We start from the raw sequence: 19,764 nt of genomic DNA, 5'->3' as shown, positions 1-19,764 counted from the left end.
TTTTCAGTGAAAAAAATCGTAAGTTTGTTAAAAAAACAACAACAAACAAACCGAAAAATTGCTTTGTGCTGTTATTTTCTGAGATCTTTGACACTTTTACATCAGTGTAGTTGTGTGAAATCTTGTTTCTTTGGTGGCGATTTGACGTTTTAGTGATAACTTTTCCAGGTACATGTACTGTTGTTGCTTTTTATATGTATTTTTTTTGCCGGGGTTGTTGCTACAAAAAAACAAAAAACATGATTCTGACATTGTTAGGGACTTGGACCTTCATCTGATCACTTGTTCTCTATGCTGCAATATAATGCTATAGCAGTATATAGAGAAAATCAAGGTGTCCTGTGAATGCAAGCCACAGGGACACCATCATTGCAGACCCCCAGCTGCCGTTACTGCCCCCATAAGCACCCAATGATCTTGTCTTGGGCAGGCAATTGTTGCATGGAATGGCGCATCCCCAGACATTGCGCTTTAAATGCTGTTGTCAGAGCTGATAAATAATGGGTTGTCAGCAGTGAGTGGAGCAGCCTGCATCTGCCTAATATGATGCAAGCTCAGCTCCTGAACCCACATACACAGAGACCAAACAGTTGGCTTACCAGTGCATCAATTGTTGGAAAGGGGATAATCATGTTGCAATTTCTGAATATATTATATCACCAGTGAGCTTTTTCCACTTATTTCTGCAGTTAAGGATCTTATGCACTGAATTCATCTGATACTGTAGTCTGTTCGACATTGCTCCTGGTCCAGACTGACCCACCGAGGATGGACAAGGATAGAGAAAAGATGAGTGAGACGTTATTAAACCTCACCTTGGAGATCGTTTATCTACTTACTGGAGAGGTAAGGAATTTGGGGAATTACATGGCATTACTAGTTGCTTGACTGTTACAATTTTTTGCTTGCAGAATGCACAGAGTTATTCCAGAGAAATCCACATTTTTCTGATATGGAAGTTAGTGTTAGTTCTGATCTCACTGCAGAGCTGTGATGTACGAGAGTAGACTGTCAGTTACGTGTCTCTTCCTGGTAGCACTCGCTTTCATTTATAATAAGCTCTGGAGGCAGATTCTCAGGGAGATCTATGGCCCGCCCCTAGTCCTGAACAGCTCATTTACATACAAGAAAAACGTGAATTTCTCTGGAATAAGACATCGAATTTCAGATATCTAGGTATCATTTTATTTTGCTTCCTATGCCCTACATGCCCATATGAATGGCCTAGGAGGTTTGATCCTACTGACAGATTCCCTTTAAAAGTTGTAATCCAGAAATGCCACTTCAGTGTTGGATCCATACATAGTGGTTGAAAAGCTATTGATGCACCTCTAAGGGTATGTTCCCAGGGTCAGGAGTCGGCAGCGCTTTGAATGCAGCACTTGTCCACTGCGTCCAAGCGCTTCCGGCTTTTGAGCGCAGGTGAATCCGCATATGTTCATTGAACCGTGCGGAATAACCGCGTCCAATACATTGTATGGGTCACATTTATCTTGCGGAGACTTCCAGTATGTTTAGTCTACTGGAAAACGGGAAAAAATCAAAGTGGGGTGAAATTGCAAAAAAAAGTTAAATTCCACAATTGTTTTTTTTTTTTTTTCCTAGGTTCACTAAATGCTAATACTGACCTGCCATTATGATTCTCCAGGTCATTACGAGTTCATTGACACCAAACATATCTAGGTTCTTTTTCACTTAAGTGGTGAAAAAATAATCCAGTTTGAACAAAAAAAAGTCTCCATTTTCAGAGACCCGTAGCATCTCCATTTTTCGTGATCTGGGGCTGGGTGAGGGATTACCATATATACTCGAGTATAAGCCGACCAGAGTATAAGCCTAGACCCCTAATTTTGCCACAAAAAACTGGGAAAACTGAATGACTCGAGTATAAGCCTAGGGTGGGAAATGCAGCAGCTACCGGTAAATGTCAAAAGTAAAAACAGATACCAATAAAAGTAAAATTAATTGAGACATCAGTAGGTTAAGTGTTTTTGAATATCCATATTGAATCAGGAGCCCCATGTAATGATCCATAAAGTTTATGATGAGCCCCATAAGATGCTCCATATTAAAATATGCCCCATATAATCCTGCATAAAGGTTAATAATGGCCCCATAAGATGCTCCATAGACACATTTGCCCAATATAATGCTGCACAAATGTTGATTATGGCCCCATAAGATGCTCCATAAAGATATTTGCCCCATATAGTGCTGCACAAACGTTTATTATGGCCTCATACAGACACTTATCCCATATAGTGCTGAGTAAACGTTGATTATGGCCCTATAAAGACACTTGCCCCATATAGTGCTGCACAAACGTTTATTATGGCCTCATACAGACACTTGCCCCATATAGTGCTGAGTAAACGTTGATTATGGCCCTATAAAGACACTTGCCCCATATAGTGCTGCACAAACGTTATGGCCCCATAAGAGGCTCTATACAGACACTTGCCCCATTATAGTGCTGCACAAACGTTATGGCCCCATAAGATGCTCCATAGAGACATTTGCCCCATTATAGTGCTGCACAAACGTTATGGCCCCATAAGATGCTCTATACAGACACTTGCCCCATTATAGTGCTGCACAACCGTTATGGCCCCATAAGATGCTCCATACAGACACTTGCCCCATTTGCTGTTGCTGCGATAAAAAAAAACAAAAACACATACTCACCTCTCCGTCGCTCAGGCCCCCGGCACTTTCAATATTCACCTGACTTCGTTCCGGCGCAGCTCCATCTTCAGCGTCTTCCACACTGACGTTCAGGCAGAGGGTGCGCACTAACCACGTCACCTCGCCCTCTGACCTGAGCGTCACTGCAGAAGACGCTGAAGACAGAGCGGTGGCTGGAACGGGGTATAGGTGAATATCGCGCAGCGCTGCGCTCCCCATTATACTCACCTGCTCCTGGTGCGGTGCAGTCCCTGGTTCCCCGGCGCTGCTGCTTCTTCCTCTACTGAGCGGTCACCGTTACTGCTCATTACAGTAATGAATATGCGGCTCCACCCTTATGGGAGGTGGAGCCGCATATTTATTACTGTAATGAGCGGTACCATGTGACCGCTCAGTACAGGAAGAAGCTGCCGGCGCCGGGGAAAAGATGTGCAGGGACTGCGCCAGGAGCAGGCGAGTATAATTAGACAGCCCCCGCTCCCCCTCCCCTGCCGACCCCTGGGTAGGACTCGAATATAAGTCGAGAGGGGGACTTTCAGCCCCAAAAAATGGGCTGAAAATCTTGGCTTATACTCGAGTATATACGGTAATTTTTGCGTGCTGAGCTGACGTTTACATTAATACCCTTTTGGTGCAGATACGCTCTTTTTATCGCCCATTATTACATTCTAACGCAAGGTTGCTGCGACTCAAAAAACATAATACCGGTGTTAGATTTTTTTTTTGTTTGTTTTTCACGCCGTTAACCGATTGGATTAATTCTTTTTATATATTGATAGATCGGGCAATTCTGAACATGGTGATACCAAATATGTGTACTTTTTATTTTTTCTTAATTGTTTTATTTTGAATGGGGCGAATGGGGGGTGATTGAAACTTTTATTTTTTTTAATTTTATTTATTTTTTATAAATACTGGCTTCAGTAGTCTCCATTGGAGACTAGAAGCTGTGATCTTATGATCACCTGTGCTACACATAGCAGGACCCCAGCCCTGCTATGTGTAACTAAAATGCTTATCTGCTGTGAGCGCCGTCCGCAGGGTGGTGGTCATAGCAGTTCGGCGATGACAACCACAGGGGTCTCCTGCAGACCCCGAGTTGTCATGCCAACCCATCTGCGACCCGCAGGCATGTGACAGGGACGCTGATGGGCGGGATAAGTGACGCGTTTCCGGCGTGATCATGTTAAATGCCGCCATCAAAGATTAACATGTTAACAGCCTCTGGTGAAATCAACTGACATGTACCGGAAAAGTTGCAGGATCATCACCGGAGCCCGCATCAAACGGGGAGGCGACCTTGGATGTACCTATACGTTAATTGTGTTTTTTACATGCGTTTTTGACATTGTGCTTTTTTTGTTGTTGGTATGTCATGTTTAAAATAAAGATGCTTTGTTTTTGATACTTCTGGTACTTATTGCATTTGGCAAAACTTTATTGATACGGTCGTGCAAATTATATGCATTTTGAGTTTCGCTCTAAAACGCATATCTATTTCTTACTTACTGATTTCCCGCATCTAATGTAAGTCTATGGGAAAAATCATCACATAGAACTCTCAGCACCCGGAAGAGAAATTTTTCATGTTGTGGAGTCAGTTTACGCTGAGTACAAAAGAAGCACAGTTCAATCCCATCCACTTTGCTGGAACTGTATGACACTGTTTTCGACACAGTGGAAATATGCCGCTTCAAAGACTCACTGTGGGCGCACAGCCTTAAGGGAACCTGTCACCAGGTTTTTGCTACCCCATCTGAAGGTGGCATGATATATTGTTAGAAAACCTGATTCCAGCAATGTATCACTTACTGGGCTGCTTGTTGTCATTTTGATAGAATCACAGCTCTGTCTGCTGAAGATCTACAAGTTCTCTAAATGTTGAGCTCTGTATAACCCAGCGTCCAACACTGATTGGCAGCTTTCTGTGTACACTGCATAGGCAGAAAGCTGCCTGTCAGTGTCGTGTGCAGCATTACACAGAGCTCATGAATATTGAGGACTCCATGGCTGCAGATTTACTAGACATTTAGTTGTAACCACCTGCTGATAAAACAGCAGTTATCAAAACTATAGTAAGCAGCCCAGTAAGTGATACATTGTTGGAATCAGTGTCTATTCCTACATCATGCTGGAGTCAAAGATGATTGGCCTTGACCTTACAAGTGTACAGCGGTGTAATTCTGCCCTAAAGTTTTGTGATATTTCTTCTTGCCACACACAGGAATGCATAGTTGTGAAGAAGACACCTTGTGAGAGCGACATTCCTACCAAACACCCCCTTGCTTCAAGAGAATGGAGCAAGACCCAGAGCCCCATCACATGGCTTCAGATTCACTCAATATTTCATATCAGAAAAAATAGGACGAAGATCCTAGTGCTCACCAACAAGATCACTGAGCTGCTGACTGGAGAGGTGAGCGCTGCTGGGATGCTTGCACATTATACAGTAACACCAAGAAAGATGTCTGGATGATGACTGTGTCATTGTGTGCCAGGATTTCGCAGAATATCTCTGCCCGGAGAAGTGGAAGTATGTAGAAGGACATAGTGATCTATGCAAAGCTGACCAGAATGAGGACCAACAGCCTATTGCCTCACCGGGTAAGAGGATCATTTTGTTAATTGGAAATTCAATGTTCATGTCACTGTATATCCATCGACTGATCACCACACGTTAACCATGCATTCAGTTATTGTGTGTGTGTTTTTCAGATGGATCCAGCAATACAAGTACACCAAAGAGATGTTCCAGTCCGTTTTATACCCAGGATTGTCCAGAGGATCATCAGGTAGGTATATGGTCAGTATATGAGCTTTCTAGGCCTTTTCTTCATTCCAAAGATTGTCCACTTTTTTATAAGTCCTCCCAAGCCAAGTGTCACGATCTATTTTTGGATTTGTGGCAGCTCTGGTTCCATTCAGTTTAAAACTTTTTTTTCCTTTTGGACCATTGGGGGTTAATGGCACTTTTATGTTACTGCAGTGCTGCTGGGTCAGCTGATGCAGGTGGTGACCACTCCCACCATCCTTTAAATGGTCACCTGATGCATCAGCTGACTGTTGGTGATACAGCTCCTTTCCGGAGACCAGCCTAACAGGAGCAATGCTCTGGTGTCAGCCACGTCTGGTGTTTGGAGTCCAGTTGCTGTTGTTTTCTGCGGTGTGGAGCTTAGCAGTGGTGTTCATAAGCTGAGTGTGGTGTTTTGTTACCTTGTCCCTTTGGTGTTAATCACGTCCCCCTGTGTGTATTATCTGCAGAGGTGAGGCTAGTGCTCCTTGCCGGCCAGTGCACTAGCAGTAATAGGTGACTACTAGGAATGAGGTATCCTGACGGGGGAAGGACCCGCATAGGGTGTTAGGGGAGTGCAGGGACAGGCTCAGGTTTGAGCTCAGGTGGTGACCATTCCCTACGGGTAGGGCCTTCTTCTCACCTTTTCCATCCCGTTGTTTGTGAGTTGTGCCGTCCGTTGACCGACCACCCGTTGGGTCGGGTCACACTGTGACACCAAGTTTTACATCAGTTGTCCCACTGCAAATTCCTCCCAATTAGCTCTAATCTGCAGTGAAACCTGGCAGTAAGTTCTTTTCTCTGCAGTGCCCTACTTGTAGAAGTAGAAGCACTACTGCACCCAGAGAGCTCCTCACTCAGGCTTGCTCACTGAAGATTGCTCTATCATCAACTGCCAGCTGATGCATCAGGTGACCATTTAAAGGATGATGGGAGTGGTCACCACCCACATCAGCTGACCCAGTAACACTGCAGTTACACCAGATTGCCAGCTGGAAGGGGGGGGACTGACATTAACCTCCGATGGACTGAAAAGAAAAAAGCTACATTTAAACGAAGTGGAGCCATAGCTGCCACAAGTCCAAATATGGATCGTGACAATTGGTTTTATTTATTTATTTTTTTTACGCTGTTCCTTGTGCAGTATAAGCGATTAGACTTTATTCTTTGGGTCAGTGTGATTGCAGTAGTACCAGATTTATATAGTATTGTTTTATGCTTTGCTAATATCCCACAGTAAAAATGCTTTTTTTTATAAAAATAGTTATTTCTTCGCCATATTCTAAGAGCTGTAACTTTTTGATTTTTTCACGAACAGGGCTTATTTTTTGCATGATACGATTTAAAACAGCGATTATATGTAAGGGCCCCTTAACAAACTCCATTTTAATGTGTATTGGTGGTTATTAAGGGGTTAAAGGAGCTTATGATTGTGTATTTTATTTAGAATTATTATTTTATTAGAATGTTATCTGATTGTTCAATCAGGCTGAAAATCTTATTGATATTAAAGTTGAAGTAATGGATGATGACGAAGAGACATATGGGATGTATGATGTGAAGTGCAAGGAAGAGGAAATACCTGTAGAAATTAGCACTCGTAAGTAATAAACACTGAGTGATGAAGAGTCACATATTCTCTTTTTTTTCAGAACATACTGTCTTGGAATTTTTTTTTTACTTGCTGCCACAGTATATAGGATACAGAGATAAAATGGCTTTGTTACATCAGATGTTATTAGTAGAGGTTTGAAAAGCAGAGCACCAATAGTTAAAACCTATAGTCCTTAATTTAGTGTTCCCTCCCAAATTTACACTTCCTTACTGGCAATTATTTTACTGTTTGTCAGATTTTGACATTTTAAAAACACTTTAAAGAGTAACTAATGTTTTAATTTCCATTTTCTAAATGAATACTGCACATAAAAAAGAAACGATATAATATCTTATCAGATAAATCTGCTTCTTCTTCCTCCTGACTGATCGATTATTCTCAAAATTCACTCATTGCAGGTTTTGCAATTACTGAGACTGTAGTTGCTGCTCATAAAGGTCTATGGAGCTTGAAGTAGAATCTCCTGAATTGGTCTCTAGCTCCTCCCTCTCCATAGAATATTCAAAGCACCAACTGTCCTGTACCTCTGTAATGTCGTCACTGAATACAGATTTTGCCCACGATCTGAAAGTGAAAGCTCAATCTAGAAGGAGAAAGAAGCAGATTATTCTATTCAGATATATCACAAAATGGTCTTATTTATAGTTGTTTTACATTTATTTTATAAGCCAATATTACAAAGGTTACCCTTGAACAGTAAAATATGGGATTTTTGGTACATGTCAAATGTACTAAATGATGGCAAGAATGGGCACAGTCGTCAACGAAAATGTGACTAAGGCCACCTTTGCAATTAGGAATGTTCTCACTCTTAAACTGTTGAGAAGGGAGTTAAGTCCTAAATATGATCAGATCCCCTGATTCTTGATCTCACAGAACAAGATCAGGTCCATTCTCACATTGGTTCAGCCTAAAGTATTCTGCATTAACTGTTAACAAGCTAGCAACCTGACAGCGCTCAATTATGTTTTTCAGTTTTGTGTTCAGTTTTTATGCATCACTAATTTAATGAAACTTTACTAATCCACACTGCCATGTCAGGTAACCATGACAAGATGGTAATCCTGGAAAAATCACAAAAATAAATGCATTTCACATACTGCTGTACTTGCTTTCTTTCACTAAAAATGCAGCAAAATATGATACATTCGGTTTTCAGCTTTTTTTTCCACCACTCATTACTTTCAATGGGTGACAAATTCTGAAGAAGTGACATGACTTATTGTGAAAAAAGCCAATCAAACACAAAACACAGACTCATAGACTTTGCTGGTACTGTAAAACGCAGCTGAAAATTTGCGTAAGAAAAGCATAGGAAAAACGCCTCTAAGTATGGGGCACTGCACAGACTTCAGATCATTTGTGAATTTGAGCAGTAACATTGTATTTAGTACTTGTTTACCACCAACAGGATATATCTCTTGTGCATTATTATTTATAATATTTTTTTGCCTTTCACATAGTAAAACTAATACAGATAGTAACATTTTCTGGAATTTCAAAGGAATCTGTCACCAGGTTTTTGCTATTCCATCTGAGAGCAGCATGATGCTGGGCAGAGACCCTGAATCCAGCGTTGTATCAATTTTGCTGGACGCTGTAGTTTTGATTAAAAAATTTTTGTCAGATCAACCATGAATGCTGAGCTCTATAACCCCACCCACACCACTGATTGGCTGTTTTCCGTGTACACTGAGCATAGGCAGAAAACTACCAATCAGTGTTGGGGGCGTGGTTGGGCTACATGGCAGCGGGTGTGCTAAATGGCACTATTTTCCGATATCTCCATTTCTCGTGATCTAGGGTTGGGTGAGTGCTTATTTTTTGCGGGCCTAGCTGACGTTTTTGACACCATTTTGATTTAGATATGATCTTTTGATTGCTCATTATTGCATTTTATTGCAGTGTAGCAGCGACCAAAAAAATGTAATTCTGACGTTTTGAATTTTTTCTTTGTTACGCCATTTAGCGATCGGGTTAATTCTTTTTTTATATTGATAGATCGGGTGATTCTGAATGGGACGATCCCAAATATGTGTATATTTGTTTTGTTTTTTTATTGTTTTATTTTAAATGGGGCGAAAGGGGGGTGATTTGAACTTTTTTTAATTAATATTTTTAAAAACTTTTTTTTAACTTTTTGCACGCTTCAATAGTCCAGAAGCTGCAGTTGTCCGATTGGCTCTGCTACATACAGGCGATGATCAGATTGCCTGTATGTAGCAGAAATTACTATGAGCACCAACCACCGGGTGGATTAGTTTATCTAGCACTTTAAGAAAAAAAAAGTGCCTTAACTGTAACAGGCATCTACCGTATTTTTCGGACTATAAAGTGCAGTAACCATAAGATGCACCTAGGTTTTAGACACTGTTATAGGGGTAATGTCCCCCAATTCTTTACTAATATCCCCCATCCTGGTATATGTCCTCATTCAGGTATGTATAGCCCCCCATCCTGGTATATATGGCCCCCTTCCCCATCCTCCTATACATGGTCCCCACATCCCCCTCATGGTATACATGGTCCCCTCATCTCCATCCTGGTATAAAGTGAAGGAAATAATTATTTGATCCTGTCACGGATCCCTCTCCGTGGTGTCACTAATTCGTCACTTATCCGCTCTCAGCATGTGACTTGGGGTTGTGCCTGCAAGGGTTAATCTATCTCCCCACTCTCAGTCCAGCATTCAACCTCTGTCCTATGCTCTAATGGGAGCATAAATCACACACCGACCCAGGCCACATACCCGCTTATACACGCTGCCACCACTCATCGAACACACGGGCGATGAGTCCTGGAAATATTAATAATAATATTGTCTACCACACATAAGGCTCACACACCTTAGGCTATGGATTCGTTAGAACATTCAAAGTTCAAATTGTTAAAGTTTTATACTTTAATACAAAAAGGTTCAGTGCTTACAGTATGAAAAAGGTATAAAAATATGATAATAAAAAGACATACAACTTATGCAAAAAACAGTATAAAATAAACAGGAGAAAACTTACAGAAATCATCTATCTTGGTAGTCTGCTTTCTGCTCCCTGAGGGGGGTGAATAAGGAGTTGGTGGAACACATCAACTTCTCAGTTGTATAAATTATATACCGTATTTTTCGCTTTATAAGACGCTCCGGATTATAAGACGCACCCCAAATTTTGAGGAGAAAAATAGGAAAAAAATTTTGTTTAATAAAATGGTGGTGCTTCTTATAATCCATGCATCTTATTGCTTACCGGAGGTGGTGGCTGCGGTGAAGCGGGGTCCCTGTTGGAGGAGGCAGGAGTGGGGTGATGCTGCAGGCCACAGGCTGGGATGAAGGGGTGTCTGGCAGTGCTGCTGGTGTCTGGCGCTGCTGCTCGGTGCTCTGCGGGTGTCTCCGGTGCCCGGCGGTCCTGCGATGAGCCCACATCAAAGTCGCGACATGTCAGCTGTTTTGTACAGCTGACATGTGCGCGCAATAGCGGCAGGTGGAATCGCGATCCACCTGCCGCTATTAACTAGTTAAATGCCGCTGTCAAACGCTGGCAACGGCATTTTTACCACCGCTTGCGGCCAGAAATACTCGCAACGCCGACCCCCGTCACATGATCGGGGGTCAGCGTGACAACCTTGAGGGCTCCTTGTCTTCTGGTCTCCTTATGGTTGTTGATGCTGGATTGCTGTGAGCGCCACCCTGTGGTCGGCGCTCATAGCAAGCCTGTTATTCAGCTACATAGCAGCGTTCTGATGATCACTGCTATATAGCAGAGCCGATCAGGCTATGCCAGCTTCTAGCCTCCCATGGAGGCTATTGAAGCATGGCAAAAGTAAAAAAAAAATGTTTTAAAAAATATTCTCCATTCTGTATGTTGTAAAATTGATAAGGCAGCTTTATTCTTCGGGTCAGCACAATAACAGCCACATTTATATAGGTTTTTTTTTTTTTTTTTGGAGCTTTTACACAATAAAAACGTTTATATATAAAATATTATTATTTTTGCATTGCTTTATTCTGAGAGCCATAACTTTTTTATTTTTCTGATGATTGAGCTGTTATGGCAGCTTGTTTTTTGCGGGACAAGATGACGCATTCAGTGATACTATTTTTATTCACATTCGTCTTTTTGGTTGCGCTTTATTCCTCTTTTTCCAAGCGGTATGATGATAAAGTATTGTTTGCTACTTTTTTTGTGTTTTTTTTTTTTTTTTTTTTATGCCGTTCACTGAAGGTCTTAACTACCATGACAATTTTATAGATCAGATTGTTCCGGAAGTGGCGATACCACACGTGTACTTTTTTTGTTTGTTTAATTTTTTTTACATAAAAATGTGTGGATTTTTATTATATTATTAATATTATTTTGTAATATTTTTGTTTTACATATTTTTTTTTTATATTTTTTTTTTTACCTACTCCCTTGCATTAATAGCATTGCAGTGCATTATAACTATACTGAAAGCTTCTGACACCATGCTGTGAGCATTGTGTTAGAAGTTTTCTGTAGTTTGGTGACCCGGGTCACCATGGCAACGATTGGACCCCGCGATGACGCCGATCTGAAGGCAGTGGGAGCTCCCGTCCTTTTGCCTCCCTACTGAACGCTGTGATTGCACTCGATCACAGCATTTAGGGGGTTAGCAGCCAGGGGCGGTGCTGACACTGCTCCTGGCTGTTAGTGCAGACGCTCGGCCACTGGCAGAGCTGAGCTGCTGTACTAATCAGGCAGGAGGTGCTGATATTTCATCATCTCCTGCGCGATCATGCTGTGATCGGTCAGTCCGATTGACTGACCAATCACAGCGATCTGGGTGTGAGACCGATGGCATGGGTCCCTGCACCTCTTCCCGTGCCTCTCAGCTGTTGGCCCTGAACTGTCACTACATATTTACACGCAGTGATCAGGGCCGGACTGGGACTAAAATTCAGCCCTGGCATTTGAAGTCACACAGGCCCACTTGTCGCATGGTGACTGTATAATATCTTTGTACACTTGTAGGTTACAAGAAGTGAGGGGAGTGTAACACAACTATATAACATATAATTACAGCTGTATCCAACATTACAGCTCAGCCCCCATAGACTATAATACAGCACAGCCCCATAGAATGTAATACAGCACAGCCCCCATAGACTATAATACAGCACAGTCCCCATAGAATGTAATGCAGCACAGCCCCCATAGAATGCAATGCAGCCCAGTCCCCATAGAATGTAATGCTGCACAGCCCCCATAGAATGTAATGCAGCACAGCCCCCCATAGAATGTAATGCAGCACAGCCCCCATAGAATGTAATGCAGCACAGTCCCCATAGAATGTAATGCAGCACAGTCCCCATAGAATGTAATACAGCACAGCCCCCATAGAATGTAATACAGCACAGCCCCATAGAATGTAATACAGCTCAGCCCCCATAGACAATACAGCACAGCCCCATAGAATGTAATACAGCACAGCCCCCATAGAATGTAATACAGCACAGCCCCATAGAATGTAATACAGCACAGCCCCCATATAATGTAATGCAGCACAGCCCCCATATAATGTAATGCAGCACAGCCCCCATAGAATATAATGCAGCACAGGCCCATGGAATGCAGCCAGCCCCATAGAATATAATGCAGCACAGGCCCATGGAATGGAATGCAGCCAGCCCCATAGAATATAATGCAGCACATGCCCATGGAATGGAATGCAGCCAGCCCCATAGAATATAATGCAGCCAGCCCCATAGAATGTAATGCAGGCAGCCACCATACAATATAATGCAGCACAGCCCCATAGAATGTAATGCAGCACAGCCCCATAGAATGCAATGCAGCACAGCTCCCATAGAATGGAATGCAGCCAGCCCCATAGAATATAATGCAGCACAGGCCCAAGGAATGCAGCCAGCCCCATAGAATATAATGCAGCACATGCCCATGGAATGGAATGCAGCCAGCCCCATAGAATATAATGCAGCCAGCCCCATAGAATGTAATGCAGGCAGCCACCATACAATGTAATGCAGGCAGGCAGCCCCCATAGAATGTAATGCAGGCAGGCAGCCCCCATAGAATGTACTGCAGGCAGGCAGGCAGCCCCCATAGAATGTACTGCAGGCAGGCAGGCAGCCCCCATAGAATGTACTGCAGGCAGGCAGGCAGCCCCCATAGAATGTACTGCAGGCAGGCAGGCAGCCCCCATAGAATGTACTGCAGGCAGGCAGGCAGCCCCCATAGAATGTACTGCAGGCAGGCAGGCAGCCCCCATAGAATGTACTGCAGGCAGGCAGGCAGCCCCCATAGAATGTACTGCAGGCAGGCAGCCCCCATAGAATGTACTGCAGGCAGGCAGCCCCCATAGAATGGAATGCAGGCAGGCAGCCCCCATAGAATGGAATGCAGGCAGGCAGCCCCCATAGAATGGAATGCAGGCAGGCAGCCCCCCATAGAATGGAATGCAGGCAGGCAGCCCCCATAGAATGGAATGCAGGCAGGCAGCCCCCATAGAATGGAATGCAGGCAGGCAGCCCCCCATAGAATGGAATGCAGGCAGGCAGCCCCCATAGAATGTACTGCAGGCAGGCAGCCCCCATAGAATGTACTGCAGGCAGGCAGCCCCCATAGAATGGAATGCAGGCAGGCAGCCCCCATAGAATGGAATGCAGGCAGGCAGCCCCCATAGAATGGAATGCAGGCAGGCAGCCCCCATAGAATGGAATGCAGGCAGGCAGCCCCCATAGAATGGAATGCAGGCAGGCAGCCCCCATAGAATGGAATGCAGGCAGGCAGCCCCCATAGAATGGAATGCAGGCAGGCAGCCCCCCATAGAATGGAATGCAGGCAGGCAGCCCCCATAGAATGGAATGCAGGCAGGCAGCCCCCCATAGAATGGAATGCAGGCAGGCAGCCCCCCATAGAATGGAATGCAGGCAGGCAGCCCCCATAGAATGTACTGCAGGCAGGCAGCCCCCATAGAATGTACTGCAGGCAGGCAGCCCCCATAGAATGTACTGCAGGCAGGCAGCCCCCATAGAATGGAATGCAGGCAGGCAGCCCCCATAGAATGGAATGCAGGCAGGCAGCCCCCATAGAATGGAATGCAGGCAGGCAGCCCCCATAGAATGGAATGCAGGCAGGCAGCCCCCATAGAAAGTAATGCAGGCAGGCAGCCCCCATAGAATGGAATGCAGGCAGGCAGCCCCCATAGAATGGAATGCAGGCAGGCAGCCCCCATAGAATGGAATGCAGGCAGGCAGGCAGCCCCCCCCCCCCCCCAATAGCTCCACAATCCACTCATCACTCTTTGTTAAAAAAAAAACAAACACTCTACTCACCTCTCTCCTCGTGCCCCGCGCTGCTCTCCTCTGGCTCTGGTCTCAGCAGCTGCAGTCTGCCCGGCGCCCGGTCACACTGCAGGTGCGCGATGATATGACGTCATCGCGCACCCGCAGTGTCAGCGGCAGGCAGAGCGGGGAATGATGGGAGAGGGGGCGTCAGCAGACGCACTCTCCTCCATCATTGCATTCAACTGTACCGGCGTCTATGACGCCGGTATAGTTGAATGCGGGGCCGGGAGTGCGCCGACAGCGGGGAGAGTGTGCCGACAGCGGCACACTCAAGCGGCCCACTACTGCCATCGGCCCTTCTGGCATTTGCCAGAATTGCCCGATGGCCAGTCCGGCCCTGGCAGTGATAGTTTAAATGCATGACGGGCATAGCCCGTTTTGGTGCGGGAACTAACATCCTGCCATGAAGGGCTATGCCCATCATTGGACATTAAGGAATTAATGCCAAAGAGCTCAATTTTTGTCTCATCTGACCACAGTGCCTTCTCCCAATCACTCACAGAATCATCGGCGAGCTTCAGATGGGCCTGCATATGTGCCTTCTTGAGCAGGGGGACCTTGCGGGCACTGCAGGATTTTAAACCTTTGCTGCATAATGTGTTACCAATGGTTTTCTTGGTGACTCTGGTCCCAGCTGCCTTGAGATCATTAACAAGTTCCCTTCTGTGTAGTTTTAGGCTGATCTCTCATCTTCCTCAGTGTTTGACAAGTGTGACCAGCTTTTTACTATTGATGCAGCCTATGCAGCATCAATAGTAAAAAGATAGAATGTTAAAAATAATTTAAAAAATGGTTATTCTCACCTTCTGATGGCCCCCGATCTCCTCAGCGGCTTCCGTTCCTATAGATGCTTTGTGTGCAGGACCTTCGATGACGTCGCGGTCACGTGACCGCGATGTCATCGCAGGTCCTTCACACAAAGCATCTATAGGAACGGAAGCGGCCACGTGCACCGCTGAGAGGCGGGAAGACTCCGGGGCCATCAGAAGGTGAGTATATCACTATTTTTTATTTTAATTCTTTTTTTTTTTAACAATTATATGGTGCCCAGTCCGTGGAGGAAAGTCTCCTCTCCTCCACCCTGGGTACCAACCGCACATGATCAGCTTACTTCCCGCATGGTGTGCACAGTCCCATGCGGAAAGTATACAGATCAATGCACTCCTCGGTGTGCGGAATCCCCGCGATTCCGCAAATTTAATGAACATGCTGCGTTTTTTTCTGGAATGTGATTCCGCTCAGGAAAACAACGCAGCATGTGCACAAAAAATGCGGATTGCATTCTATTAAATAGGATGCTTAATGTGAGCGTTTTTTTCGCGGTTTTATAGCTTTTTTATAGCGAAAAATCTGCTACGTGTGCACACAGCCTTATAACTCCCTAACAAAAATAATTTTGGCTCTAAAATTGTGCTGATGTAAAGTAGACATGTGAGAAATGTTACTTATTAAAGGGAAGGTGCCATCATAATTTTTTTTCCAGCAATTGAAAAAATGTAAAGAATTAATGTTTACATTTTCTTAAAAAATATTATCATTTGTTTATAATTTAGTAAAATATGAAAAATAATTTGAAAAGGTTTGGTATTTCCACTTTTAAACACTAAGGGGAGCAGCTGCTGAAATTTGACAAAAACCTAGTGTACAACTAGCTCACATTACAGCACTGCAGTAATTATGGGCGGAGTCTGCTGACATGGGTGTGATGTCTCCTCTCCTCCCCTTCTGGGTGTTTGCTAAGGGATAAGAGGGGATGATATTTAGGAACCCAGTGAGCAGCCATTTTGTTGGTGATTGCAAAGTTATACTGACAAGTAGACAGTCACCGAGGATGGCAGGCAGCAAGGATTCTGGGAGATATATGGTGGAGGGAGCAGCGTGACAGCAGCACAGAGTATTTCAGGAGAGCAGTGTGCTGGTGTATGGGTGGGCACCCTGTTTGGTGCGCGGAGCAGCCAGGGATTGTACATAGAGCGCGCTGTCTTTTATACACATGGATGGACCGTCTGCTCCACAGAAACCCAGGAAACATTTCTGCGGATTGATGGCCTGTTCTTATCTAGACTTTGCATGCAAAGACCCCATTCCCCTCCTCAGATCCTGTCTTCTCCATCCTGTCCTGGTGATGTGTGAAAGCGAGATGACAGGCGCAGTACGGGGTGACACTGGGAAGGAAATATAGCCATATAGTAACGATAAAAATGAGACTCCTCTCTTCAGCTGCCTCACCAGCCCTCCCCTGACAGCACCTGACTGGAGGTCATGCTGCCCCCTCTATTACAGCAGACCTGTGTGCAGGTGCTCAGCCAGAACCACCCTAGAATGGGTCCCCTTTTTGAAGATAATACTGCCATAGTGTTCTCACATAATACCGCCATAGTGTTCTCACATAATACCACCATATAGATCACACATAGTGCCACCATATAGATCGATCACACATAATGCCGCCTCATACATCTCACAATACCGCCATATAGATCACACATAATACCACCACATACGTCTCACATAATACCGCCACATACGTCTCACACAATACCACCATATAATTTTCACATAATACTGCCACATCACACATAATCCCACAATATAGTTCTCATATAATATAATACCGTCGTATAGCTAATACCGTCGTATAGCTTTTACATCATTCCACAATACTGATCAAGCATAATACCGCCATATAGATCACATATAATACAGTCATATAGATCACACATAATGCCATAATACAGCATGACCCCCGCAGCTCCTGTTATCGCACGCACTGAGCTGTGTGTGCAATGGGGAAAGACATGCAGGGGGGAGAGGAGTCCATAGGAGAGGATTAGATACACGGCTCAACAGACAGTATCACAAAGTATAGGATTAGATACACGGCTCAGCAGTCAGTATCACCCAGGAGAGGATTAGATACACAGCTCAGCACAGTATCACACAGGAGAGGATTAGATACACGGCTCAGCAGTCAGTATCACACAGGAGAGGATTAGATACACGGCTCAGCAGTCAGTATCACACAGGAGAAGATTAGATATACGGGCCGGCAGTCAGTATCACACAGGAGAGGATTAGATACACGGCTCAGCAGTCAGTATCACACAGGAGAGGATTAGATATACGGGCCGGCAGTCAGTATCACACAGGAGAGGATTAGATACACGGGCCGGCAGTCAGTATCACACAGAAGAGGATTAGATACACGGGCCGGCAGTCAGTATCACACAGGAGAGGATTAGATACACGGGCCGGCAGTCAGTATCACACAGGAGAGGTTTAGATACACGGGCCGGTGTTCTGAAAATTGTCGGCATGTCGTAGATAGTAGGGATGGGCGAGGCTACGGAGTCACGTGCCGCAAACTGACCAATCACGGCCAAGCAACAGCTGAAGATGCAGGGTGGAGAGAAGAGGAGCTCTGGGCGGGGCTCTGGGCGGCAACATGCCTGAAAATTTCAGGGACGGGCGTGATTATGGCACCTGGGGGCCTGGTTAAAACCACAATAGTGAGGGAGGGGGCGTGACAAAGGGAGGGGGGCGTTACTATGCTCAGAAATTTCAGGGCGTCTTCATTTCTGCAAAGGGGGGTGATTAAAGCAGCGGGGAGTGACTACATGCCGAGAAGGGGAGTGTATCCATGCCCAGAAATTTCACCAGAGGGACGATGCTGAAGTTGGTTTCTTATTCGTTCAGTTTCTTATTCGGCTATTTTTTATTTTCTGTTTTTTTTCAGGTTTTTCAATAAAAATAAACCATTGTAAGTATATAATATTATGCGGTCATGTGCCCTCTTGTGAATACACTTAAAAACAGATAAAAATATTAGAAGGCTGGCACAAAAATGGGCATCAAAGTGGGCACTGAGGTATGGTATTAAAGGTGTTAAATGGCTTTGTGCCACTGATCTGACACCTGACTTGCATACCTTGTGATGCCACACATCAAGTTCCTGTCAATCCAGCCTGGCACAAATGGGTTCTGGGCATCAGAACTGGCATCAAAGTGGGCAGAGAACCAATTTTCACACATGCGAATAAGTAACAGCTATTTTTAAGGGGTTAAATGCCTTTGTGCTACTTATTAAACACCTGATTTACATACCTACTGATGCCCCACATGAAATCCATGTCACTCCAGCCTGGCACAAATGTGTTCTGGGCATCAAAACTGGCATCAAATGGGGCAAATCGCCCATTTTCACTGATTTGAATAAGTAACAGCTATTTTTAAGGGGTTAAATGCCTTTGTGCCACTGATCTAACACCTGATTTACATACCTACTGATGCCCCACATGAAATCCATGTCACTCCAGCCTGGCACAAATGGGTTCTGGGCATCAAAACTGGCATCAAATGGGGCAAATCGCCCATTTTCACAGATTTGAATAAGTAACAGCTATTTTTAAGGGGTTAAATAGCTTTGTGCCACTGATCTAACACCTGATTTACATACCTACTGATGCCCCACATGAAATACATGTCACTCCAGCCTGGCACAAATGGGTTCTGGGCATCAGAACTGGCATCAAAATGGTCAAATCGCCCATTTTCACAGATTTGAATAAGTAACAGCTATTTTTGAGAGGTTAAATGCCTTTGTGCCACTGATTTAACACCTGATTAACATACCTAATGATGCCCCACATGAAATCCATGTCACTCCAGCCTGGCACAAATGGGTTCTGGGCATCAGAACTGGCATCAAATGGGGCAAACAGCCCATTTTCACAGATTTGAATAAGTAACTGATGTTTTTAAGGGGTTAAATGCCTTTGGGCCACTGATCTGACACTTAAAATACACAGACAGTGATGCCCTGCATCAAACCCAGGTCCCTTCAGCCTGGCCCAAATGGGTTCTGGGCACCAGAACTGGCATCAAAGTGGGCAAACAGCCAATTTTCGCAGATTTGAATAAGTAACTGATGTTTTTAAGGGGTTAAATGCCTTTGGGCCACTGATCTGACACTTAAAATACACAGACAGTGATGCCCTGCATCAAACCCAGGTCTCTCCAGCCTGGCCCAAATGGGTTCTGGGCACCAGAACTGGCATCAAAGTGGGCAAACAGCCCATTTTCACAGATTTGAATAAGTAAGTGGTGTTTTTAAGGGGTTAAATTCCTTTGTGCCACTGATACCAGAGTGCATACATATAGAACAGGGAGCCCCACAATAAAACCAGGTCTCTTCAGCCTGGCCCTAATTAGTTCTGGGCATCAGAACTGTCATCAAACTGGGCAAACAGCCAATTTTAACAGATTTGAATAGGGACCTGCTGTTTTTAAGGGGTTAAATGGCTTTGGGCCACTGATCTGACACTTAAAATACACAAATAGCGATGCCCTGCA

The 19,764-nt window shown here is 44.5% G+C and overlaps 1 protein-coding gene across 4 annotated transcripts in view; it reads left to right on the top strand.

Moving 5' to 3' along the window:
* The window catches only part of LOC143764907 (uncharacterized), a 69,245-nt gene that overhangs the window by 18,291 nt on the left and 31,190 nt on the right, over window positions 1-19,764 (top strand). For all 4 annotated transcript variants that reach the window (XM_077251007.1, XM_077251008.1, XM_077251009.1 and 1 more), the window contains exons 2-6: window positions 690-846; window positions 4,910-5,101; window positions 5,184-5,289; window positions 5,401-5,477; window positions 6,965-7,076. In XM_077251007.1, the coding sequence (XP_077107122.1) occupies window positions 769-846; window positions 4,910-5,101; window positions 5,184-5,289; window positions 5,401-5,477; window positions 6,965-7,076 (565 nt within the window). In that variant the 5' untranslated portion in view covers window positions 690-768. The remainder of the gene's footprint in view (window positions 1-689; window positions 847-4,909; window positions 5,102-5,183; window positions 5,290-5,400; window positions 5,478-6,964; window positions 7,077-19,764) is intronic.

This window comes from Ranitomeya variabilis, chromosome 4 (genome assembly GCF_051348905.1).
Source record: "Ranitomeya variabilis isolate aRanVar5 chromosome 4, aRanVar5.hap1, whole genome shotgun sequence".
In the NCBI taxonomy this organism is placed as follows: Eukaryota; Metazoa; Chordata; class Amphibia; order Anura; family Dendrobatidae; genus Ranitomeya; species Ranitomeya variabilis.
The sequence above is the reverse complement of the archived record's forward strand: the minus strand, read 5'-3'. Positions and strand labels throughout refer to the sequence as shown.